The 27,563-nt window shown below is 39.5% G+C and overlaps 1 protein-coding gene across 2 annotated transcripts in view; it reads right to left on the bottom strand.

Moving 5' to 3' along the window:
• nsun2 (NOP2/Sun RNA methyltransferase 2) overlaps window positions 1-15,302 on the bottom strand; it is a 51,324-nt gene extending 36,022 nt beyond the window's left edge. For both annotated transcript variants that reach the window (XM_028817970.2, XM_051935644.1), the window contains exons 1-4: window positions 15,048-15,302; window positions 11,706-11,863; window positions 6,924-7,028; window positions 1,227-1,332 (exon numbers count right to left, since the gene is read on the bottom strand). In XM_028817970.2, coding sequence (XP_028673803.2) covers window positions 1,227-1,332; window positions 6,924-7,028; window positions 11,706-11,863; window positions 15,048-15,119 — 441 coding nt within the window. In that variant the 5' untranslated portion in view covers window positions 15,120-15,302. The remainder of the gene's footprint in view (window positions 1-1,226; window positions 1,333-6,923; window positions 7,029-11,705; window positions 11,864-15,047) is intronic.
• Window positions 15,303-27,563: the final 12,261 nt, after the last annotated feature.

Here is a 27,563-nt window from a genome sequence, read left to right as displayed (position 1 = left end):
CATTCTTCATTAACTAATAAATATGAATAAGGTCTGTTCAAGCCGATTGCTTAGAATATTGTCTCCTAAAATGAAGGATCATTGCATAAAAAGATACAAAGAGACTCTAATGAATTGACACTAGGGGAAATTTAAGCAGCATTCTACAACTCCTGGGTAAATCACAATGCTCCAGCTGAAATAAGGTGATCCTTCAACACCAAAAAAAAAAAACAAAACACACAAGCTCCCCAATGTAAATACAAGTCTTAAAGATCAGTCTATATTGACTACATTCATCAAAAGGGCCACATATCTAGCCAATTTTAAACAGTCATTGCAGCAATTTATTTATGCTCAGTGTTCCCCTTAAGATAAAAACATTCTGTATGAATTTGTAAAGTGCCTCAAACTGTGCCTGCCTGTATAAGTAGGACTTTGAGCTACTTTTTGTATGAAAATGTGCTATATAAATAAATGTTGTTGTTGTTGTTGTTATGGAAATGACACAGTCATTGCTTTGTTACATCCCTTAAACCTGTCTTAGAGAGAACAACAACAACATTTATTTATATATCACATTTTCATACAAAAAAAGTAGCTCAGAGTGTTTTACATAATGAAGAAAAATAAAAGACAAAGTAAGAAATTAAAGTAAGACAACATTAACATTAGAACTCTTGTTCACATGGTGAGGCTCCCTCAAGACTGTCATAAAAAAGGACATCCAGCAGATGGAGCTATTTGTAGCAGGACTTTTTATTTTTTTATTTATTATAAATACTGACATTTGCCATTGGAATTAACTGTCAGGCCACCCAGTATCTCAATCACTTGCCTAGAAAACCAGTGCCTCTTCCATATTCCATACTGGTTGATTTACTTGTGCTTCTCTTAGCTCAAAAGGATTTAACTGTACACCATATAAGGGAAACTTACATTCACACTGAGCCAAAACCAGTAAACTTTTTATTATTATTATTATTATAAATCACACAGAATTTGTAGCTCTCCAAAACAGGGAACTTGCACAGTAAGGGACTAACTAATAATGTTCATGCAAAGCCACCAGGGTGGATGCAAATCAGACTAGGATGCAAGTGCAAGATCTTTAATTAGGCAGTAATTACTATATCAGCATTGTATCTAGAAACCAAAAAAATGATAGAAAAATATATTTGCCATAGAACTTTATAAACTTATGTTCAAAGAGAACAAATATTACATAACAAAAATAATCAACTTACTGACTCAGTCTCGTTAACTAGAAACTGGTGAAACTTTTTTAGAAGAGGTGACTTTCGCAAAATCTTTCTGTTTAAGTTGGTGTGCCATGCTAACTCATCAGGGTACCTACATACAAAAAAAAAAAAAAAAAAATTACTGATGTATTACAATTGACGATAAATGAATTGTAATCCTACTTGATTTTTATGACCAGTGACACAATTATCCAACCCAAAATATTAAAATAAGATTTTAAGATAGATTAGTGAATAAAAAGAATAGTCTTACCAAAATTGCCTCTTTTAATATGTTACTTACCCTATGTAATTTGTAGTGGTAGCCGAGAAAAAAATTTTAGTCTCGTGTTCATGCAAAATGAGAAAAGGAAGTTTATGACTAGAAAAAGAGTTTAATATCATGGAGATTGGGAGAAAAAAAAAATGATTTAATGATGACCAGTTTTGTCCAATGGCAAATGATATAAATACCTATAAATAAAAAAAATTAAAACCCATTTGCTTATTTAAAACAAGCAAAATGTATTTTTCTGCTAAATTATTATTGATATGTTCTTCCAGAAAACTCAGCGTAGAAGAATAGGAAAGACGTCACTCCCATAATTCTGTCTGTTTGAATTGAAGATCCACACCTCTGTCTCATTTACTGGTCAAAAGACCCATCTTTAACATGTCCACATGTTCTGACTGAGTTTTCCTTAAGTATTAATATTTTACCAAACAAAATGCACACATTTGCATATTTTGAGCATAGGAATGTATAACAGACATGTGGCGTGCGAGTTTGTTTTTTTTTTTTAATCCTTGGGCATTTTCACATCATTTGCATTACGTTCCATTATATCATAAACTTTTCTCTCAAATCTCCAGGGGCCTCATGTGTAACGCCGTGCGTAGAACTCGCACTATAACATGGCGTAAGCACAAAAGCGGGATTGTGCGTACGCACAGAAAAATCCAGATGCAGGAAACTGTGCGCACGCATACTTTCACGTTCTTCTACTACATAAATCCCGATTTGCGTGAAAAGTAACGCACGTGCACGCGCCTTCTATCCCGCCCCAACTCCTCCCAGAATTACGCCTCTTTTAATATGCAAATCAATATAAATAGCCTTCTGTGAAAAGCACGGGAGAAAATATAAGAATTTCAGCGAATACCAAGTGGAGGCAAAGGAAAAACGTACTACTTGTTGGTTCATACAGTGGTATAATCAACAAAAGGAAGTTGATCGAGTGACAGAGTGTGGGAGAAACTCGAAGGCTCAACTTCACAAAGTCGCACAGTGCCCGAAATAAAAAAGAAATCACATATCAAAGTCGCCGTGAAAAAGCGAGCCGTAGCCCACCGTCTGAGTGTCATATGAAAGCTTATTAGGGTACAGACAAAAAAAAGGAACACATTGTGGGGGAAAAAAGCACGAAATGTCAACTTTAATCTCGAAATTTCCACTTTAATCACGTAGTTTATTTTATCATTAAAGTAGAACATCATAAACTTCATCTTAAAATCGTTTAATTTACTAGTTTCTCAAATCCCATTGTAACTAAAGTGGCATGTTAAATGCTTTGTTCTGTATTTGATCTTCTATGTGCTCTGTGTGTATGAATCACTACCTGCTTTTTAAACGGGCTTTCTCTTTCTCCGACAGGACACATAATCCATTACATTCTTGATATTACAGCTCTCTGAATAATTAAAATACTGAGATAATAATAATAAATTTTATTTATATTGCACTTTGATGTATACGTGATATCTTTTTCATGATGATAGGAATGAAAGCATGTTATTAAACATGGGAACACGGTGGCGCAGTGCTTGTTCATGTCTCACGCAAGAGGCTTGCTGCGCCATGCGCCACCTTCAATTAAATAATTTATCACAGCAGTACTGTCTCTTTCAAACGTACTAACCTCCAATTCCTGTCCTTACTTTTCTTTCTCCAAAAACTCAATTGCCACACAATAAGCTATGTAATAAACGTGAAGCCATCTGTAAGCTTAGAACTTCGATTCTTCAAAACTTTTAAGGAACATTGAAATATCTTAGTAGTACGTGTTTAATTATTATATCCGTCTATCTTTCCAGTGTCGCGTCAGCACCAGCAAGAATACAGCGCAAGGCAGGAACAATTACTGAACTAGCTAGCGCTGCGGCACCGTGTCCTCACATGTTTAATTATTAACAATACAGATTATTTAAATGAAGTTAAAGTTTTATCTGTATAATATAATCAACATGTTTTGCTGCATTTCGTTTTAGAAATGAATACCGTCATCACATGTAAATACGCGCTTTATAAAGTGGCGCAAGTTGTGCAATATTATAACTGTAGTGCAAGTTTACAGTGGGGTAATTGTACTTATAAGTCCAAACATTTCTACAAGGAGCACTTGATGGACTGATTTAGTGTGTTTAGAGTTCTTGGGATTAAACTGTTTCTAAACCGCGAAGTCCGTACAGGGACTAAAGCGTTTGCTGTGGCTCAGGCAGCGTCTGCTTCATGCTGTGTACCGATAATTCTCTTTCCAATCAGCTGCTGCTGTGATTTCCCACTCAGATACAGTGATATAAATACTCCGAGTGGTGCAGTGAGAGTAATGTGGAAAAAGATAATCTGCTGTGGCAACCCTTAACGGGATCAGCTGAAAGAAGATGCAGTGAGAGTTACAACGCTAAAGCAGTTATGGTATTTGGAATACTATGGCTATTCCCTGGACCATTATATTGCTACAGGTTAATTACAATCAGATGCATTACACTAATAAACAATATGCAGTTAATTTCAGTGTATTTATAAAGCCGCGCCAGGAATGTGGATTTAAGAAAGAAAGGGTGATCACACAGGAACAGTAGCACTGCTTTGACACTGGGTGCCGCCAGTCTGCAAAACCGGGCGGATAAATTGCGTACGCCAAGGAATGAGTTACCGTGGAAATGTGCGTGGCTTTACGCCAAGTTTAGGTTTTATACATCGCGATTTGAGCGTGGAAAGGTTCGTACGCAACATTTCTGTGCGTACGCACCGTTTATACATGAGGCCCCAGGAGATGAAAACTTTTTCTAGTCCACCAGTACAAAATATATGGTGTAAGTAGCATATTAATAAATTAACATTAAGTGGTATATCTAATTAACTGATCTGTGTGTTCCCACTGAGCTCTGCATTTCTCTACCACCAATTTTTTTTTTTTTTTTTATATATAAATTGTTTTGGGGAGCTAACTGAAACTTCACTCTCTGAATGCAATGAAGAATTACAGTTTGTTGGAGCTTCTTTTGCCTTACCATACCAAACGGTTCCTATTCTACCAAAATTCAGATTTGTTTAAAAGATCCACCTTTTCACAAAACACTTTGGAACTGCTTAATTCTTCTATCAATCGGCTTCATTAAACTACCCACATTACCAAAGACAGGCAATACAATCAGTTTAAAAATATTTTATATCTCTTGCCATACTTGGACCCTCAGTGTTCTCCATTTGCCTTTCTTGGTATCCTTCTGTGTTTGAACCCCTTGACCGTGCACTCTCAAGTGTATTCGCATAAAGCCTGCTGCTCAGACTCTATCAGTTTTGACATGCCTCGCTCGCACCCTATTCATTTTTAGACTTCTCGTCTTTGAAGGCAAACACTCGGCATGTCTCCTTCAATTATGTAAAAAAAGCCAAACTCCAAAGACCATATCAGACCAGTGTCGAACTGACCAAATCAGATTATTCGAGGGATCAAACAAAAACATACACACACACACCCCTTAGCATTTATTATATACTACATAAAAACTGCTTTTCCATTCCTATAATCCCTCAACTTACTATGGTCTTTGCTGAGACACTGCTCATTTGTCACCTCTTCAACTGACCACTAAACTTCCTGCATGCTTTCCAAGTCTTTTTCCCTGCCAGCATGTAGAATACCTATATTGACTATATAAATGCTGTAAGTCAACCTGTGAAAAGAATGATATGGATGCATTTACAACTTTGTTTTAAACCTTAGACAGTCTCTACATAAATAACAAAGGCTTGCACAATTAAAAGCTACTAGCAGTAAAATCAATACATTCATTTAATTTGGGGTACTGTTTCACTATATAACATTCGCCTGTTTATATGTAAGAAAGCTTGTTTCAGAGTACAATCTGTGAATTTCTTTTTGTTGTTTCACCTTTTCCTTCTCTAGAGCAAGATCCTGCCTATATTTGAAATAATGATTTTATTATTTTATACTATTATGTTTTTCTTTAAAATGCTTCTTTTTATTGTTTTAACATTTATAAGAAACTGACCTGCAAAATTAAGTTTGATGTTTAAAGATATGCTTTGAAGGTTGTGTAGCCCCTTAGGTCTTTCAAAAAATATATAACTCAGAGCAATGTGCTTATGGTCTTTTATTAGATATCACTGCTAAATATTACTTATGCTATAGTAATTAATACATAAATATAATGTGTTAAAACCATTGTACAAATATTTAATATTTTATTAACACTTTAGCCAATATTTTTGTAAAATGTTTACTATTCTTTTACTTTTAAAGTAATTAGGTTTCAGAATATTGAAGAAATTGGTTTTCAAATTACCTTCTCAAACTGAGAAAATGTCTCTTCCATCTATACACATTTTTTGTGATTACCCACACATTGTGCACTGAATCTATGCCTTTAACTATTTGAAGAATAGTCTCTTCTATGGTATCTTACCAAAACATGTTCCAAGTAATCTGAAAAGCTACGCAAGTGTTCCGATTCTGCCTTTAAAGAATAGTGCAATAGAAGAATAACCTTACAAAGATATATTTCATCAAAACAAAACATTTTCATAAAACAAAACATTTTTTTGCTTAAGACTGCACCAACCGTTAGATTCAAACATGTATAGCCTTCAGCATGACTAGAAAAGTAACAAGGCAGCTGAATGTAATGTTCTTTGGAAACAAACAAATTTTACTCTCAAATTTCTGTCCAGAATCTACAATGACATCAACAGTGGGTAAATGACAGAAGTTTTTTAGAAAGTGCAAAATGCAGGAGTTATTTGTGATTACAGTTTAAAAATGTCAACGAGGGGTTTGCTTTATATGGGACGTTAACATGTACATACATGCTAGCTGGGGCAGGAACCACCAATGCTCTACACACAAGTAATCATGAGGCAAAATGAACTACAAATGGTGAAATATGAATCTCAAGAGACTATGAAAAGTGCATAACTTGTTGCACAAAATTTTAAAAATACCAACATAGTAGTAAGACAAAGTGCAAATGAAAGAGAAAAAAAAAAAGAAATGCACAAAAAGAACAATATCTCATTAATAAAGTCTTTCATAATCTATGTCTCCCTTAAATACACTAACAAAAGTCAAACCTACAAATGAGTGTGCGAGCCCCTTGACAGCAGATTAAAATGTGGAGGAAAGGAATGGGCAATATTCTTTTAACATTTATTGCTGAATAAGCAGAGCGAGTTGTTTCAAAATTTTCAGAAAATAATTTAATGTTAAAAAAAAAAAAAATAAGCTGAACTTCTCTCTAATCATTCACTTCATATTACTGCATTAATATTTGCCTTGCACTGTACAGAACTCTTCCAGAACAATGACAGCATGTGCAACCTACATTTTGTATGTAAACAATATTCAAAACACTGTAGTGTAGTGTAACCACTATATTAAACAGTCTGTAGTTACTTACCAACTTAAAGGTTCTGGAGCTTCTATTTTCTGACCATCCACCTCAAGCTCCTCGACCTCTTTGAAGTAAGTGTTTTTCAAGCACTGTAGAATCTCTTTTGCATGGCTTATGAAAGAAAGGAAAAATGTTGAAACTCTGCTATTCAAATTTCTTAGAGTCCTAAACAACAACATTTATATAGTACATTTTCATACAAATAATGTAGCTCAAAGTGCTTTACAAGATGTGAAAGAGAAAGTTACAAGAAAAGATAAACAAAAAAGATTAGGCATTGATATTAAAGAACAAGTAAACAAGAAAGAAGGAGTAATAACCCACACAACATAACCCTACCATCAAAATGTCCTGTGGATGCTATATAAACCCCAAGTGTTAAATGCTATGCTGTGTTGAATTTTACATTTGTCATACACATATACATCTGCCACATGAACTGATCAATGGTCTCCAACTTACCCTTTGCTATAAATGTTTATAATATAATCAGAAATGCCTATTTTAATTACATTCAATCATGATCATAAAACACTACAATCCTTTCAAAGTTATTACTCAGATAATGAAACAAGCTTCATCTTTACTATTGAGCTAAATTTGTTTCAGGACAAAATGCTGATATACAAGACATGTAATCAATGGCAACAAAATTACAGTGGACAAAGTAGTCTAAAGGTGAACATATTGATGGATGAAAGACTACCTATAAGACAATATAAAATTTGCTTTTACGGTCAGAAATCTGAAAACATATTGGTAGAAAAAAAAAAAAAAAAAAAAAAAAAAAAAAAAAAAAGATGCTTGCTGGGTTCTGGTATTCATGCATCAGAAAGGCTCCACGTAGAAAAGTTGTGATACAAGCTGCCTGCATACATACAAAATGACAGGAAAAACATGAAAATTCCACATGCTGTCCCTGTCCAGGACAAGACTGAAACCAAGTATACTAAAAATACTAATTACTGGACTCATCATCAAGAAGCTAAAATAAAGTACAGTTATTTTAATAGAAAATACTAATCTTTCTAAGCCTGTATCCCTTGTTTGCTACCACTGCTTACAAACAGCACATTGCAGAAGTTTAATATTTTTTGTACGTTGTGGTTCAATATAACACTTTTCCTTACAATCACACCTAATGTGAAAAACCTATTGGTACAAAAACGGTAATGGAATCTGTGCTATGAAATACACACCTCTGCCAGCAGAATGAAAACAAAAAAGTTAATTCAGCCTGAAACTATAAAATTCACACATACACAACAAAGTGTATACAATTTTGAAGCATATGTTTCCACTCAATAGAATTTGGGGCTCTACTTGTAAATTTTGTTAATATATGTAAACATGTTTTTATTTATTTTTTTTTTTTTTATTTCATTTAGCTCTCAAAATATTTTAAGAATATCTTTACAGCTGGGTAAGGCTGTGGCCCCTTGCAACCGTTAAAATAAGATGAGCTTTACTGGGCATGAATATACTCTGAAAAGGAAATCACAAAAATAATTGAGTGCAATAGAACGACACCTAGTAGGAAAATTTAAAAGTGACTTTTGTGATCAAAAGAATTACTTAAGATATACAGAAAAGAGTTTAGGAAGCAAATCTTCAATGTTCAGTGTAATAAACAAAATATCCATTCATTACTTTTCACGTAGAAGGGCAATACCTTCTCCAGTTTGACTCATTAAAGAATGACTTTAAAAAAATGTAAAGAAATTACAATGAAATATTACAAAATAACCTGTAAAAGGTTCTAATTATGCACAAGATACCTTCGGTATAAATAAAAAAAAAAAAAAAAAATTTGCAAAACATATTCGTCCAACAGCATAACAAAATCTGAAATCCATTGTCAACATACTGTATTTCTGTACGGTGTATAAAGTACAGTGTTCAAACTACCCAAAAGCCATCGTGAAAGTATTGTATTGGTTCATCTTCTATTCACTGAGGTTACCTCCTTATTTTAAAATTGCCCTTACTTTTGGATTGTCTTTGAACTGTACTTTTAGACTGTGCTTAGTTCTTCTTCAGTTATCGGTTAACCTTCCAAAATTCTATTCATCACTTTTCTAGGCACATGATCACAAAACTGATACATTACCAGTTAGGCTTCAACCTCTGGTTCTCAAAGAAAGATGGTGCATGCACTTTTCACAAAACACAGCACCCCAAGTTACTCTGCAGAGGATGGTGCAATATCCCTCTCACCACAATGTGGTGGACTAAGCCCTCACCGTCAACTCTTCAGTCGTGTATGGCTTTCTCTTGTACTAGCAGTGCATGACCGGTGCCTTGTGAGGAAAACAATCAGTCAGCCTGTGCAATGATCTTATTGTACCAGAGCTCACTGAGGTGCTTTTCCCATTTGTGGTATGCACTGCTGCGCTTTTTCTGTCAGCCATGATGTGTGGCCGTGTCTCCTCTTGCCGTGAGAAAGACTCAAAGCCCAATTTCGTGGCCAAAGCAGCCAGCATGTCCAATTCATGGGTTATGTTATGCGTATCACTGCATAAGTTGTGTGGTGGATGGCCGGGGCCCTTACCCAGCCAGGACACCCTGATTATGGAAGGACCGGGCAAAAGAGTATTTCCAGGACAGTTTCTCCCCCTAACCAACAGAGGGCAGACCCGCTTAGTTTCCAGCAGGGCCACAGGTCATGAGCATAGAAGCTCAACCCTGTTGGGGCCCATGACGACAACCAGGGGGCACAAACATTTTCGGGGCCTTATTTGGAAGCACTTCCACTACAATCTGAAGTGCTGCCGAAAGAGGCTCATTAGGCACCTGAAGCGCTTCCGGGTGCCCCATTAAAGGGGCTGTCTCACTCCATTCAGGTAGCCAGAGTCGGGAGGTGGAGCACAAAGCTTGCCAAGAGGAGTAGAGGCATACAGAGTGGAAGAGAAGGAAACAAGAAACAGACTGTGTATTTGTGCTGTTTAATTGTAGTGTGGGGAGCAAGGAAATAGAGTTCCCCAGTTGTAAACAAACCTGTGTGTGGTGTGCTAAACTTGTGTTTGCCTGTCTGTGTCAGGTTAGGGCTGCTGTACGCACCCAGGTATCATAGCTGTCGACTGAGACCAAGGTCAAGGAGCAGGGGATTGTTGGTTTTTTGCATGATGGACAGTCAATCTTTAGCATTTTACATACAGTGGGTATGGAAAGTATTCAGACCCCCTTCAATTTTTCACTCTTTGTCATATTGCAGCCATTTGCTAAAATCATTTAAATTAATTTTTTCCCTCATTAATGTACACACAGCACCCCATACTGACAGACAAAAAAAATAATTTTTGAAATTGTAGCAGATTTATTAAAAAAGAAAAACTGAAATATCACATGGTTCTAAGTATTCAGACCCTTTGCTCAGTATTTAGTAGAAGCACCCTTTTGAGCTAATACAGCCATGAGTCTTCTTGGGAAAGATGCAACAAGTTTTTCACACCTGGATTTGGGGATCCTCTGCCATTCCTCCTTGCAGATCCTCTCCAGTTCTGTCAGGTTGGATGGTAAACATTGGTGGACAGCCATTTTTAGGTCTCTCCAGAGATGCTCAATTGGGTTTAAGTCAGGGCTCTGGCTGGGCCATTCAAGAACAGTCACAGAGTTGTTGTGAAGCCACTCCTTCGTTATTTTAGCTGTGTGCTTAGGGTCATTGTCTTGTTGGAAGGTAAACCTTCGGCCCAGTCTGAGGTCCTTAGCACTCTGGAGAAGGTTTTTGTCCAGGATATCCCTGTACTTGGCCACATTCATCTTTCCCTCGATTGCAACCAGTCGTCCTGTCCCTGCAGCTGAAAAACACCCCCACAGCATGATGCTGCCACCGCCATGCTTCACTCTGGGGACCGTATTGGACAAGTGATGAGCAGTGCCTGGTTGTCTCCACACATACCTCAGTGCAAGACACATGACAGTCCGCATGGAGTTTGCTAAAAGACACCTGAAGGACTCTGAGATGGTGAGAAATAAGATTCTCTGGTCTGATGAGACCAAGATAGAACTTTTTGGCCTTAATTCTAAGCGGTATGTGTGGAGACAACCAGACACTGCTCATCACTTGTCCAATACAGTCCCCACAGTGAAGCATGGCGGTGACAGCATCATGCTGTGGGGGTGTTTTTCAGCTGCAGGGACAGGACGACTGGTTGCAATCGAGGGAAAGATGAATGCGGCCAAGTACAGGGATATCCTGGACAAAAACCTTCTCCAGAGTGCTAAGGACCTCAGACTGGGCCGAAGGTTTACCTTCCAACAAGACAATGACCCTAAGCACACAGCTAAAATAATGAAGGAGTAGCATCACAACAATTCTGTGACTGTTCTTGAATGGCCCAGCCAGAGGCCTGACTTAAACCCAATTGAGCATCTCTGGAGAGACCTAAAAATGGCTGTCCACCAACGTTTACCATCCAACCTGACAGAACTGGAGAGGATCTGCAAGGAGGAATGGCAGAGGATCCCCAAATCCAGGTGTGAAAAACTTGTTGCATCTTTCCCAAGAAGACTCATGGCTGTATTAGCTCAAAAGGGTGCTTCTACTAAATACTGAGCAAAGGGTCTGAATACTTAGGACCATGTGATATTTCAGTTTTTCTTTTTTAATAAATCTGCAACAATTTCAAAAAATTTTTTTTCTGTCAATATGGGGTGCTGTGTGTACATTAATGAGGGACAAAAATAATTTAAATGATTTTAGCAAATGGCTGCAATATGACAAAGAGTGAAAAATTGAAGGGGGTCTGAATACTTTCCGTACCCACTGTATAAACAGAAAGTATTTACCTTTTATATCCCGTTATCCTGATTGTTGCTGGCAAAGGCTCCCTCATTGCAGACATAAACTGCTCCCATTCACCCTCTGGCACAATTTTCAGTTCTTGGTAGTATGTTTCAAACAACTTGTTTTCCTTGATAATTTCTGCATATCCTGCCCCCCATCCCTGCAACCAGAAGAAAACATTATTTTTAAAGACAGCATTCTAGTAAGCTGCACATCACATTCTTTCAAAGGCGACAATATACTACAACAGCAGGTATTATGTTGTAGTAGAGATTTTGGACTTCAAATCCTGAGGCTGTGGCCCACTACTGACACCATGTCACCATGAGCAAGTCACATCACCTGCCTGTGCTATAATTCGAAAAACAAAAGAAATGTAACCAATTGCATCTCACATCTTGTCTAAAGGGCCCGGAGTGGCCTTGAAAACTTGCATATTGTAATCTTTTTAGTTAGCCAATAAAAGGTGTCATTTTGCTTGACTTCTCATATCTCAAATGTTGTTAAGTCTCCTTGGATACAAGCATCAACCAAATAAGAATTACCAAATAAGCTTGTTTCAATTATCTGTCTCATAATAAATATACAAACTGATGCATAATGCATCTCTCCTAGCAAATATAGAAACTGTGGATCTACTAGAAGCTTATTGTGATGATCACTATTTGATAAGTGCTGCAAAGTGGTTGAGGCTTTGGGCTTCAAACCCTGAAGCTGAAGGTTTCAAATCTCACTACTGAGACGGTGTGACCATGAGTAAGTCACTTCACCTGCCCATGGTCCAAATGGGAAAAGTCAGGAAATTAAATAAATAGCGTCCCTCAAATGCTGTAAGTCAACCTGGGGGAAAAAAGCATCAGCCAAATAATACTATATACTAGGAAACAAATATGATAAGCCCTGAAACTTTTACACCTAACAAAACATCCTCAAAACCAGTTAATGCAACTCAGGTTTGTAGGGGACTGGATCCTGTCCTGCCCAAAATGGACAAAAAGTTAATTGCAGGGACCATCCATACTCACTGGAACAATATAGAATACAGTAATCCCTCCTCCATCGCGGGGGTTGCGTTCCAGAGCCACCCGCGAAATAAGAAAATCCGCGAAGTAGAAACCATATGTTTATATGGTTATTTTTATACTGTCATGCTTGGGTCACAGATTTGCGCAGAAACACAGGAGGTTGTAGAGAGACAGGAACGTTATTCAAACACTGCAAACAAACATTTGTCTCTTTTTCAAAAGTTTAAACTGTGCTCCATGACAAGACAGAGATGACAGTTCCGTCTCACAATTAAAAGAATGCAAACATATCTTCCTCTTCAAAGGAAACAGAGAGGAAAGCAAACAAATCAATAGGGCTGTTTGTTTTTAAGTATGCGAAGCACCGCAGGTACAAAGCTGTAGCGGCAGCTCACACCCCCTCCATCAGGAGCAGAGAGAGAGAGAGAGAGAGAGAGAGAGAAACAAAGTCAAAAATCAATACGTGCCCTTTGAGCTTTTAAGCATGCGAAGCACCGTGCAGCATACTTAAAAGCTGCACACAGAAGGTAGCAACGTGAAGATAATCTTTTCAGCATTTTTAGACGAGCGTCCGTATCGTCTAGGTGTGCGAACAGCCCCCCTGCTCACACCCCCTACGTCAGGATCAGAGAAAGTCAGCGCAAGAGAGAGAGAAAAGTACGTTGGGTAGCTTCTCAGCCATCTGCCAATAGCGTCCCTTGTATGAAATCAACTGGGCAAACCAACTGAGGAAGCATGTACCAGAAATTAAAAGACCCATTGTCCTCAGAAATCCGCGAACCAGCAAAAAATCCGCGATATATATTTAAATATGCTTACATATAAAATCCGCGATGGAGTGAAGCCGCGAAAGGCGAAGCGCGATATAGCGAGGGATCACTGTAGTCAGTCAACATATGCTGTGCATCTTTAGGGATGTGTAAGGAAAATCCACAGCAACATGAAGAGAATGTGCAAACGCCACACAGATAATGACTTTTAATTCAAATGCTGGATCTGTAATTCAGCAGCACTAAACACCAGGCCATGCACATGCATTAATAGAAAAAAATATATTAATATCCAATACATATTGTTGCTCTGGTTAGAAACAGAGGGCCTTACCATCCACACAAGTACGATAGAGAACTGCCAATTCACCCACCGTGTCACTGTTGTGGACAGTGTTTTTAAGAATTTATTTTAAACACGCTCTCATAAGTATTTAAATCCCACGCATGCTCAAGCAATTTTAGAAAGATGTCCCCATCAATAGCAGCAAAGAAAAGTGACGGTGGCATACAGTAATAGCCAGCAATGTCACGCTATAGATGTGCAGGGTCTAGGGCTGGACAGGTTTTTTTTTTTTTTTTTTTGTTCTTTATTTCGCAAGCAGGTCTTCTAACTTGAAGAGAAAACTTGGGGGTTGGTGGCAGGATTGGCACTCCAGCCACTGTAAAAAAAAAAAAAAAAAACCCTGCACTACTCAGTGTGCTGCTGTCGTGTCACCCATTGTACAGCTGCTCTAGGATCTCATTCCAGGTGGTTCGCTCTGTGGTGGGTGCGGCAATGCGCTGTACATGCTCCAAACATGTTTATTTCGTCTAATGCAATTTCTTGTATTAGAAATTTGTTAGTTTTCGCATACCCCTCGGGGCAGAGCGCAGGATCAGCTATTGTACAGCGCCCCTGGAGCAAGTGCAGGTTGACTGGGCCCAGCACAGTTGGATCTCGTTTGGCAGTAACGGGGATTCGAACCGGCAACATTCCGAATAACAGCGCAGATCCTTAGCCTTAGAGAGAGAGAATGATGGCAGGGTATTCGCAGGTGTGCCGACCTCCGTGTTCCAGAAACCCCTGGAACTTTCTCGTTATACCTTTCAAGTCCGAGAAGTCAGGAGAAGACTTCCTGGACATTATATGTACAGCCTTTCAGATGGTAAAGAGAGACGAAAGAAGGGACACCACACGAGATGCTGAACGACGATCGGGACCACTGCGCGAGTGGGATGGCCTCTCTTGTTTGGTGACTGTTATTTTTTACGGGGTGTCTTACAGCGCAGTTGATTCTGCTAGAAGACTACTGTACATTATTTGCTGTAGAATAAACGCGCCCATTATTTTGCTTAACCCCATTCGGTGTGTGTCTCAGTCTCCCCATCTCGGTGCGTGTTACAATAACCTATATAGGACACAATATTTAGATTACAATTTTGCAGTTAACGCGCGGCGACGTAGAAAACTGACGTGCATCTTAAACTTATAATTCCTCGTAATACACCAGTGACCCAACTAAAGACTGGACATTTGCATAGATTCATTTCAATAAACTAAACTTACAGCATCATCTCGACTTCTTGCTCCTGCATTTCCACTTCTACCATGCTGTCGGTTTCTATTCCTTTTTCCCATTTGAGAACAAATTAATCTAGAAAATAACCTTCGAAGAATACTGAAGGTATAACACCGTCAAAACTGCACAACCAAAAAAAAATGACAAACAAGAGCAACTATATACTGTACAACAACGCCAAAAGAACAAACGTAACTACAGCTCTACTGCAAGAAGAGCATGTGCAGCTGCTGACACGCAACAGGAACGTGAGTGTTTAGGACCCTATAGGAGTTAATATATATGCCTGTAAGAAGCATATGCGTGAATCGTACGTTGTATACTATTAATAGATCATTTAACATTCAAAGTTTGAATTTTATTAAAACAATTCACTTTAACATCAGTGAATGTTTGATGCAGGCACATTCCTGGACAACTACCCGTTACCATGGCAAGTACTCTAACAATGTAGTGCCCTCTGATTAAGTTAAAGCGATGCACTTCTTTAAGTGTTTCGGGGCTTCTTGTTACACATTCGTTATTCAAAAAAATGGCAATGTTTATTCGTTAAAGCAATACGTTTCTTGATTTTATTGCGTCATAACTTGCAGTTGAAGGTACTGAGATTTGAGATTAGAAAACCGGAGGAAGCTTTGCTAAGTCTAGGGCGCAAATCTCTCAGTAAAGGAGGCAAGAGAAATGTTAAGAAAAGGCGGCAGATACTAGGAGTAAGGAGAAACAGAAAAAAGAGAGTTAAAGAGTGAATAAGTTGGAAGGGTGATCAGTTTTTTTTCTAAAGTGGGCTTATCGAGACACAATTTTAGCTTTCGAGTTCTTAAACACGTCATTGTTCTGGATGCAAACTCTTTGTCTTGTTTTAATTACTTGCTATAATAACTACAAACAAATTACAATCTTTGTCCTTAAATGAGTAAGACACTTCCTTGGAACCACCCTTTCTGTTTAATTTGAAAGACAACCACGTTTTTTTTTTTTTATTAAAAAATATCTAATGTCTAAACACAGTTTAATGCTATTCCTCGATGCTGATGAGATGACGAGGGTCCAACTGCAGACCTCCAAAGCTCCGCGATTCACAGCACCTTGCATACAACCATGTGGCAATACTGGAGTGGCCACATGGCCACTGACCTGCAAAACCCTGACCTGCATCCCGTGGAAAATCTGAGGACTGAACTGAAGAAACATGTCTGCACATCGATCAAAATTACGGCAAAATATTGTAGGAAATTTTTTTGAAAGAGATCCTAAGGTTTGCTTCAGGTTAAGGATTTTAAAGGTAATACCACTGAATACTAACTTGGTGTAGATAAACATTCGACCCACAAAATCGGACATAGTAAATAAAAGCTGAAATAAATCTGTCTATTAAATAGTTATTTTGGGGGGAAAACTTATATGATACACTAATTGACTTAAACACGTGAGCTGTTTCGTATTGTGATATGTGGAAAGCTGGAGAGTTTTGAGTCTGAAAGGTTTTAGCCAAGGTGTATGTAAACTTATGGCTGGGGCTATAGAGCAATTAAATTAATTGTTTTGACATAATGGCATGTTGTAAATTACTGACTAAATCCTCATATGCTGGGCACTTACTGTGTGATTTTTAGAAATCATATACACACATTACATGATGGACAGTCATACAATGTCCTCCATAAAGTTTAGGACAAAGATATTTTTTTCCTTGATTTACCCCTCTGCTCCAGTGCATGCTCCCATTGTCTCTCTGTCTCTCTCTTTCCAAAGTTTAAAATTACAAATCATACATGATTAAAGTGCACTTTGCAGACTTTCATACTTTTATTTAAGGAGCTTTGCATACATTTCAGACACAGCATGTAGAAAAAACACTTTTTCTACATGGTCCTCCCCATTTCATGGCACCATAATGTTTGGGACAATTGATGTCACAGGTGTTTGTGATTCCTCAGGTGGGTTTCATGGCTTCATAAGACACCTCGGCCTGCTACCCTGTGGAGTCTGTAGCTGCTATTATTCAACATGAGGACAAGAGCTGTGCCAATGAAAATCAAGCCAGCAGGAGGCTGAAAAACAAGAATAAAACCATTGGAGATATCGGGGGAAAAACCATAGGATGACCAAAATCAACAGTCTGGAATATCATGAAGAAGAAAGAACACACTAGTTGGTTCAGTAATCACAAAGGGACTAGTAGACCAAGGAAGACCTACCACTGCTGATGACAGAAGAATCCTCACTATGGTCAAGAAAAAGCCCCCAACACCCGTGTGACAGGCCAGAAACAGACTTCAGAAGGAGATGAGGATGTGTCAGTGACGACTATCAGCAGAAGACTTCATGAACGGAAACACAGAGGCCACACTGCAAGATGTGAACCACAAGAACATGATGGCCAGATTACAGTTTGTGAAAAAGGACTTCAGAGAGTCTGCAGAATTCTGGGAAAAAGGTCTTGTGGGCAGACGAGACAAAGATGAACCTGCGTCAGAGTGATGACAAGAGCAAAGTGTACGGATTATAAGGAACTACCTGAGATCCAAAGCAGACAACCTCATCTGTTAATCATGGTGCTGAGGGTGTTATGGCTTGGGCATGTACGCCTGCCACAGGTGCTGGCATGCTTCTCTTCATTCACGATGGAACTGCTGATGGCACAATGTATTCTGAGATGTGTAGAAACATCTGATCTGCTCAAGTTCCAGTAGATGCCTCCAAACTCACAGGACGGCGCTTCATCCTACAACAAGATAATGAGCCAAACACACTGCTGAGGCAACACAGGAGTTTCAAAGCTAAAAAATGGAGAATTCTTGAATGGCCAAGCCAGTCACCCGATTTCAATCCAATGGAGCAGGCCTTCCATATGTTGAAGAGAAAACTTAAAGGGACAGGCCACCGCAAACAAGCAGGGGCTGAAGATGGCTGCATTAGTGGCTTGGCAGATCATCACCAGAGAAGACCCCTCAGCACCTGCTGATGTCAATGAATCGCAGACATCAAGCAGTCATTACATGTGTAGGGATATGCAACAAAGTCATCAATATGACAACGGCTTTACCAGACCTGCCATTGCTGTGTCATTATGGTGCCCTGAAATGGGGGGATCATATAGAAAAAGTATTGTGTGACTGAAATGTATGCAAATCCCCTTAAATGAAAGTCTGCAGTATGCACTTTAATCTCATTGGAATGGTTTGATTTGTAATTTTTAAATTGACACAATTAGGGTGCTCATACTATACATTGTGGTGGACTGCTCAACCTGGCCGGGATGCCCATAGAGGAGAAAGATGGGAGAAAGAAGCTTCTAAGGGACACTACTTCCCCCCGGACAACAGATGGAAATGTCCCTGCAGCATAGCAGTACCCCAGATTCCTGCAGGGCACCGTAGGATTTGAAGTTTGGCTTCACAGCTCTGCTGGGTACCGTGGGTGCCGCCAGGAGATGCTGCAGGGAGACCCGAGAACCTTTGTTTTCTGTATAGCCCGGAAGTGCTCCCAAGTCACGGGGATGGAAACACAGAAGTACTTCCGGGCTGAAGAAAAATACAATTCTCCATCTGGCCTGGAAGTGCAGACGAGTCACGTGGCCGGAAGGACAGAAGCACTTCCAGGTCAAAGACTATATAAAGGACTTGCCCTGATGGTATGCCAGAATGGAAGGACAGACAAGCATGCCACCTAGACGAAGAAACGACTTTGTGCCCGGCCAGAGTAAGATGGACCAGCAGAAGCCAGGAGCAGATCCATCCGCCATACAGCAGGTGGCAATAGACCTCTTTTGGTGTCCCAGTTTAGAAACCCACAGGGGTGCTTGGATGTTGGGAGTCCAGAAGTCCTATCATGGTCCCTGGGTGTCGGTAGAGGATGCTGTTGGGAGAAGACTTCTCTGCTTTTCATGTGACCCAGAAGTGCTTCCAAGGGCACTGGAAGCATTCTACGTGTCCGGCTTGAAAAAAAGCCCATCACCTCACATGAGAGAGTCAGAGTCAGGAGGTAGTGGGTGACATTCAACTGGAAGGGGAAGGAAGGTGAAATGTATTTAATTTGGAAGTATTTTGGCTGACATTTGTGTTCAAAAGTGTGGGAGAAAAATAGAAAACATTTTATTTGAACCCAACGTGATGTATGAGTCACTGTCTTGCTCCCGAGAGAAAATGCTGAATCCAAAGGCTTCAAGAAAACCAACTTTATTCCAATCAAAACAGGAACAGTCAGGATATTTATTCACATAGGAACTACCACTTCAATACACATAGACACAGCTAACAGGCATAGAGTGGGCCAGGTCAGTGGCCGGGTTGGAATGTTCTCTCCATCCCCCATAGGGTGACAGACGTGTTACGTAGGGAGGCTGCGAACTTGCAGTTGCCTCGGTGACTCCACAAACATGAGGATGCCTCGGCAACAGACAAGCGACTCTCGACAAACATGTCAACTGCGTTTCGGCGTGCAGTACAGTTAAGGAGGGTCTCAAATCTCACACTGGAATTGGGTTGGATAACTTTGTGTCTGAGTTTTGGGGCTCAGTGGTGTACTCTTGTGTTCACACATCTTAAAAACAGAAATGATTTTAAGAGAAATGGAGAATCATGAGCCAACAAAGATGATTTCACCTAATTATGCTTTATGGAGGAAATGGATGGTGTTTGTCTTCTGACTCTGTGCAATCGTCTAATGCTTACACCATTCTGTCATTATTTTCAAGCCTAACCCTGTGGCAGAACTAAATACAACCATTCGTTTACAGAAGAAGCCTCATTTTGTGTACTGAAAATATCAAGTGTGGAAAGCCGTTTTAGCGGCACTCTTGATAATTATACTAATTACCCAAAGTACATGCTGTGCACAGATTCTTATACACATGTGTACGTTGATGTTAATCTTTTGTTTCTGAAACAGCTCTATCTCTTCAGAAACACCCTTAGTGTATGGCAATTTTGACAATTCTTAGCAGTCAAGGAAAAAAAATGTGAAAGACACAGATATCTAACCAAATTCAGTTTCTCTGGAGTCAGAATATCAGAAGGCTACAAATAGGAGTCCCAGGGCCTCATTTATAAAGATTGCATACACACAAAAAGAGGCTTGAAATGTGCTCCCACAACTTCCTGTGCAAACTTCGGGATATAATAAAGAAAACTTGAACTGGGGTAGCATGCGTTATCACACACGTGCGAGAAGGAGGAAGCTGAGTGGACCAGAAGAAGGTAATTCCACGCCAGGCCAGGGGGTGGTGGGGGTGCGCTAAACCTTTCTCTCTTTTCTCTGCAGACCAAAATACGGGAAAACCTGTGTGATTTCTCTTTAAAGATGTCAGTTTCAGTTCCGGTGCCCCGAAAGATGTCACTTCCGGTCCCAGCATCCAAGATAAAATCTTGGACATGGCATATTTTCACACTTAAATCAACGCAAATTTTTATAAATGAGCCCCTGGTCTCATCCATCCTATACAGTCAGCATTAGTGCTTACACCTCTCAATTCATGGACAATTTTCATCCTCAGGTCATAATGCTACCTAGCAGCCTCCTACAAACCCAATTCCAAATGAGTTGGGTGTGACGATGCAGGTCCGCTCCACGCTCCCATACGTCCTTGTGGGAGCCCTGACCCGACACCGTTGGTAATGTCACCGAGATGAGCTGACAAATGAGGACAATTCTCAAATGAAGCCAGGAGATATTTCCAAAGTGCCAATGTGCTTTTATTTCAACAGAAATCGCAGTGTCCAAACAAAAAGTGCAGTGCATCATAGTTTCAATAAATATTCCAAAAGACAAGTGCAAAGTGGGGATAAAAACAATCAATAAATAAATCCATTAAAATCCGAGGTTAAAATCAGAAGTTAAAATGCAGTCTCTCTTATTACGATCACAGCCTACCTCCATCTCTCATATTGCTCCCGCAGCCAGCGGAGACCCAACAGCCACGAGTTCCTTTCAGGCCGACCTCTGTCTTGGCTTCCTTATGGACATCACTTGCCAGACCGTCCGAGGTCGGCTCTCTTCTCTTTATCCTTCATGCTCACGTTGTCGCTCCTCAGATCCCTCGGGAGGAAACCTGCCTTGCTCGTCCCACTCCACCCGAACATTCAGTGGGGCGAACTAGCCCCTAGAGTGCTAACAACAAACGCTCCTTCGTGGGGCCCAGCTCATGCTGTCTCCTCCTTACAGGTGGCCAGATCGTAGCTGCTAAGACGGTTCTTTCACGTCCTTTAACCTCCTTTTTCCTGTCCTTTCACCTCGATCGATCTATCCATCCAGCTATCCATCTATATTTCTCCCCCTTCCTGCTGCCGACCCGTATATATAGCCCCGTCTCCGTGAGCGTGGCGCCTTAATCACACACCGCAGGAAGCCAATGAAGCAATTGAGAACAATCACACCCACACGTGCAGGTGCAAGTTGCTCCAACTATCTCATTAACTCCCCGCAGTCGTGCAATCGCGCCCACGGAGCACAACACGCCTATACGGATTAAAACCTGGCCCTTTTTTTGAAGCCGCGGACCCGCTATACCACATTGGGACAGTATGGAAAATGCTGAGAAAAAAACAAAATGGAGTGATTTGTAAATTCTCTTCACCTTGTACTCTATTGAAAACACTACAGCAACACATTATTTGAGGTTTTACCTTATGCATTTTTTTTTGGAAAACTAGGGGGCTCCACCCCCTGCTCGCTTCGCTCGCTCACCCCCAGGTTTGGTTACCCAGATATACAATACAATACAATATAATACAGTTTATTTTTGTATAACCCAAAATCACACAGGAAGTGCCGCAATGGGCTTTAACAGGCCTTGCGTCTTGACAGCCCCCCAGCCTTGACTCTCTATGAAGACAAGGAAAAACTCCCAAAAAAAAACCTTGTAGGGAAAAAAATGGAAGAAACCTTGGGAAAGGCAGTTCAAAGAGAGACCCCTTTCCAGGTAGGTTGGGCGTGCAGTGGGTGTCAAAAGAAGGGGGTCAATTCAACACAATACACAGAACTGAACAAATCCTCAATACAGTATACAAATAAAAATTTTAGAAGTACGGAGCAGAATTTAACAGTAAATGATATCACATATTAAGATTTGGATATGTTTAGAGTCTTGGAGACCTCATCCATCAAGCTGCCTCCCCCATTTGGCCATTCCACGGCTGAAACAGTGCTGGGCCAGCCAATCCGATGAAAGGACCCCTCTTTCCCACGATTCCTGTGATCCTCCATCAGGGATGACTTTACCTTACGCAGGCAAAACAACTTGGCAGGTGAGCCGTGGCATATATAATTTTAAGAGATTGTTATTTTCATGGGAATTGTTACAAATGCATTATTTTCACTTTTGCTTTAAAACTTTAGTAAATATTGAATTTTGATTCCGTGTTTGGACTTACATCATGACAACGCAACGTATAACTGCCTGTGAAAGAATATCGTTTCCATCCATCCATCCATTTTCCAACCCTCTGAATCCGAACACAGGGTCACGGGGGTCTGCTGGAGCCAATCCCAGCCAACACAGGGCACGAGGCAGGGAACCAATCCTGGGCAGGGTGCCAACCCACCGCAGGACACACACAAACACACCCACACACCAAGCACACACTAGGGCCAATTTAGAATCGCCAATCCACCTAACCTGCATGTCTTAGGACTGTGGGAGGAAACCGGAGCGCCCGGAGGAAACCCACACAGACACGGGGAGAACATGCAAACTCCACGCAGGGAGGACCTGGGAAGCGAACCCAGGTCCCCAGATCTCCCAACTGCAAGGCAGCAGCGCTGCGCCACCGTGCCACCCAATATCGTTTCTTTCTCTCTAATAATTAAAATGACTTTTTTGAATGTTTGTCCATGCTCTTTCTTATTCGCTTTGTCGTTGACGTGTCATTTAGAAAGTATAAAATTCTTGTCCTAAGAAAATTTATTAGAGCTGAGAGCGTATGAAGTGTGTCTGCCAAAAGCTTTCACACAATTGAGGTTAGATGACTGTGGTCTTGTTTGCAAATAGTTGTAAGTAGGGCATGACTTGAAAGAATCTCATGTTAAAAGTCTCTGTCTCACGGGACTTTATACCGCGCCAATGTTTTTTGAATCTTTTAATTTTTACTGGCAACACAAATTAGACGACCTACAAGTCTCAGACTTAAAGTTTAAATCCAAACAATATATTTGATCTCTTTTCACTGTTCCGTTATTTCACCGAGTAATATTTTCCGTTTGTTTGCGCTAATGCGACCTTTACTATTCTTTTTTTGAGACTTTCAAATTTTTATACTTCCATTATATCTAACCTGCTCTGCATGTGTAACACGCCAACATTTTTGAATTCTTTATGATACTTTGTCATTTACTCTTTGTCTTTTATTTCCAGCCCCGGGCGTGGACTCATCTCACGGGACATATATAAGTGTCTCTCCGAGAAAATCATGTCTCGTCTCCTTCCAAGATATTTTTTTATAATAGAGAGATATACACTCATGTCAAATCTGATGATTGTGACATACTCCAAAAAAGTTGAAACAGTCGACAACAATGAACTTGCAAAAAGATGTTGATTTGACAGGTGGAATAATAGTCGTAACAAATCTTGTACATTATGGGATCAGTCAATCTACGTGGAGAAGCCACACTGTCTGCCAAAATGAACGTGTTGGTAAGGTCATGTTTCTTGGCCACATGAAAAATGAAGCAAACCAACCATTTCTCAAATTTTGCACCAAACTTTGAACACCCTTACAAAGCATGAGGTAATCAGCAGATTTATTACACATTTCCTCACCACCACTCCCCGTGAGGTCATGTTAAAGCAAGCTGCATTCATGTAAATTGGCACACACATAAAGATCATTGCCACAAGTGTGGATGAGCATGCATACAGCGGGGAAAATAAATATTGAACACGTCAACGTTTTTCTCAGTATATATATTTCTAATGGGGCTTTCAACATGAAGTTTACACCAGATGTCCCGCCAAAAAGAAGACGTTATTTAAAAAAGTTTGTTACGGGGCATGGCGCGAAATTAAACATACTTAATGTTTGTAAGTACAGTGTAAAGGATGAGCATGGGAAATTTGGGCTTCCTACGTACAGTGCATCCAGAAAGTATTCACAGCACATCACTTTTTCCACATTTTGTTATGTTACAGCCTTATTCCAAAATGGATTAAATTCATTTTTGTCCTCAGAACTCTACACATAACACCCCATAATGACAACATGAAAAAAGTTTACTTAAGATTTTTGCAAATTTATTAAAAATAAAAAAATTGAGAAAGCACATGTACATAAGTATTCACGGCCTTTGCCATTAAGCTCAAAATTGAGCTCAGGTGCATCCTGTTTCCCCTGATCATCCTTGAGATGTTTCTGCAGCTTCATTGGAGTCCACCTGTAGTAAATTCAGTTGATTGGACATGATTTGGAAAGGCACATACCTGTCTATATAAGGTCCCACAGTTGACAGTTCATGTCAGAGCACAAACCAAGCATGAAGTCAAAGGAATGGTCTGTAGACCTCCGAGACAGGATTGTCTCGAGGCACAAATCTGGAGAAGGTTACAGAAAAATTTCTGCTGCTTTGAAGGTCCCAATGAGCACAGTGGCCTCCATCATCCGTAAGTGGAAGAAGTTCGAAACCACCAGGACTCTTCCTAGAGCTGGCCGGCCATCTAAACTGAGCGATCAGGGGAGAAAGGCCTTAGTCAGGGAGGTGACCAAGAACCTGATGGTCACTCTGTCAGAGCTCCAGAGGTCCTCTATGGAGAGAGGAGAACCTTCTAGAAGGACAACCATCTCTGCAGCAATCCACCATTCAGCCCTGTATGGTAGAGTGGCCAGCCTGGCAGCCCGCCTGGAGTTTGCCAAAAGGCACCTGAAGGACTCTCACACAATGAGAAAGAAAATTCTCTGGTCTGATGAGAAAAAGATTGAACTCTTTGGTGTGAATGCCAGGCGTCACGTTTGGAGGAAACCAGGCACCGCTCATCACCAGGCCAATACCATCCCTACAGTGAAACATGGTGGTGGCAGCATCATGCTGTGGGGATGTTTTTCAGTGGCAGGGACTGGGAGACTAGTCAGGATAAAGGGAAAGATAACTGCAGCAATATATAGAGACATCCTGGATGAAAACCTGCTCCAGAGCGCTGTTGACCTTAGACTGGGGCGACGGTTCATCTTTCAGCAGGACAACGACCCTAAGCACACAGCCAAGATATCAAAGGAGTGGCTTCAGGACAACTCTGTGAATCTCCTTGAGTGGCCCAGCCAGAGCCCAGACTTGAATCCGATTAAACATCTCTGGAGAGATCTTAAAATGGCTGTGCACCGACGCTTCCCATCCAACCTGATGGAGCTTGAGAGGTGCTGCAAAGAGGAATGGGCGAAACTGACCAAGGATAGGTGTGCCAAGCTTGTGGCATCATATTCAACAAGACTTGAGGCTGGAATTGCTGCCAAAGGTGCATCGACAAAGTATTGAGCAAAGGCTGTGAATACTTATATACATGTGATTTCTCAGTTTTTTTATTTTTAATAAATTTGCAAAAACCTCAAGTAAACTTTTTTCACATCGTCATTATGGAGTGTTGTGTGTAGAATTCTGAGGAAAAAAATGAATTTAATCCATTTTGGAATAAGGCTGTAACATAACAAAAAGTGGAAAAAGTGATGCGCTGTGAATACTTTCCGGATGCACTGTATATTGGAAGTCACAGACATAGTGAGGAGGGGTTTCCCCTATCTATATATACAGTTTAGGGAGTACACCTTTCCCCCCCCTTGGGTGTTGCAATAGGACATGAAACATACCTAACTTTTGTAAGTACACTACAAGGAATGAGCACGCGAAATTTCAGCTTCCCACCTATATGGAAAGTGGGAGAATTAGTGATGAGCCAGTAAGGGCTTTGCCTTTTAATAACTTAACTAGCAAAATACCCGCGCTTCGCAGCGGAGAAGTAGTGTGTTAAAGAGATTATGAAAAAGTAAAGGAAACATTTTAAAAATAACGTAACATGATTGTCAATGTAATTGTGTTGTCATTGTTATGAGGGTTGCTGTCATATATATATACATATACACATATACACATATATTATATATATATATATATATATATATATATATATATATACACACATATTATATATATATATATATATATATACATATATACATATATATACATATATACATATATATACACACATATATATATATACATATATATACCAACATATATATATATATATACATATATTTACATATACATATTATATATATACATATACATATATATAAATATACATATATATATACATATATATATATATATATACACATATACATATTTTATATATATATATACACATATTATATACATATACATATATATATACATTATATATATATATATATATATATACATACATACATACATATACACACATACATGCACTTATAATAACATAGAAATCAATATAAACAACATTAACATCATTATCATATGAGAATATGAAGTAATATATAAGAAGCACATTTCATATAAATATAAATTATTAAACAGTAAAATGTTCTTCTATAATTTGCTATCATGGCTATTCGTCTGTCTGTCCAGGATTTTAAATCACCTGTAGCTCGCAAACCGTTTCACCTATTGACTTGAAATCTGGTACACATATAGTACGTCATGTCTACTATCCGCTTTATGGGTGATGATTGTATTACTCTTTTTATCTTTATTTTATTTTATTGTAGAATCAACTCCTATCTGCGCACACCAGGGCGGCTGTGGGCGGATGCGTATGGTGTATTCACTCCATGTTATCGTGCATTGCGCTGTCACTGGTATTTTGATAAAAGAATTTGAACAACATATAAGAAGCGTATAAATTATTAAACAGTAAAACATTAACATTTAAGAAGTAAAGTTACATTGAGTACTACTGCAGTGCCTTCGGGTATACCTCATTTTTTGTTTGCCCATTACATGCTTAAATGTATACATTTTTTGTTGTACCTACCTGAGAACACGCGACATATAACCGACCGTGGGAGAAGCATGGATTTTAAACACGCGTTGAGTTCATCTGCTGGTCTCCCTCGTGGAATAACTGGTAATGTTTGACTAAAATCTACAACGAGTAAAACGACATTACCTCCTATTTTTTTTTTACGATCTCTGAGATCTTGCTTTTTTCGGTTTAAGGCTTCATAAGCTGTTTTATGTTCCATGGTGTACTTATCCCAAACCATCATCTTTGAATGTTGCAAGACTTTCGCCTTGTATGTAGATCGGGGTAATTACATTCATTGCATTCCTAGTCTAAATCACAATCTGATTGTATGGGTGGTTACCTGGCAGGTAACGCTTATGCTTGGTCATCAAGTCGTCTAACATCCGCCACGTGCCCTCTTTTAATTGCGAGAAGCAGATATATATAGCCAAATTCTCGCGGTTCGTTGCGGCGAAGTACTGCTTTTAATTTTTTATTAAGAAGAAAAGAAAACCTTTTTAAATGG

The sequence above is a fragment of the Erpetoichthys calabaricus genome, chromosome 13 (assembly GCF_900747795.2).
Source record: "Erpetoichthys calabaricus chromosome 13, fErpCal1.3, whole genome shotgun sequence".
NCBI classification, from domain to species: Eukaryota; Metazoa; Chordata; class Cladistia; order Polypteriformes; family Polypteridae; genus Erpetoichthys; species Erpetoichthys calabaricus.
Note: the sequence above shows the minus strand (reverse complement) of the source record. Positions and strands in the feature narration are given on the sequence as shown.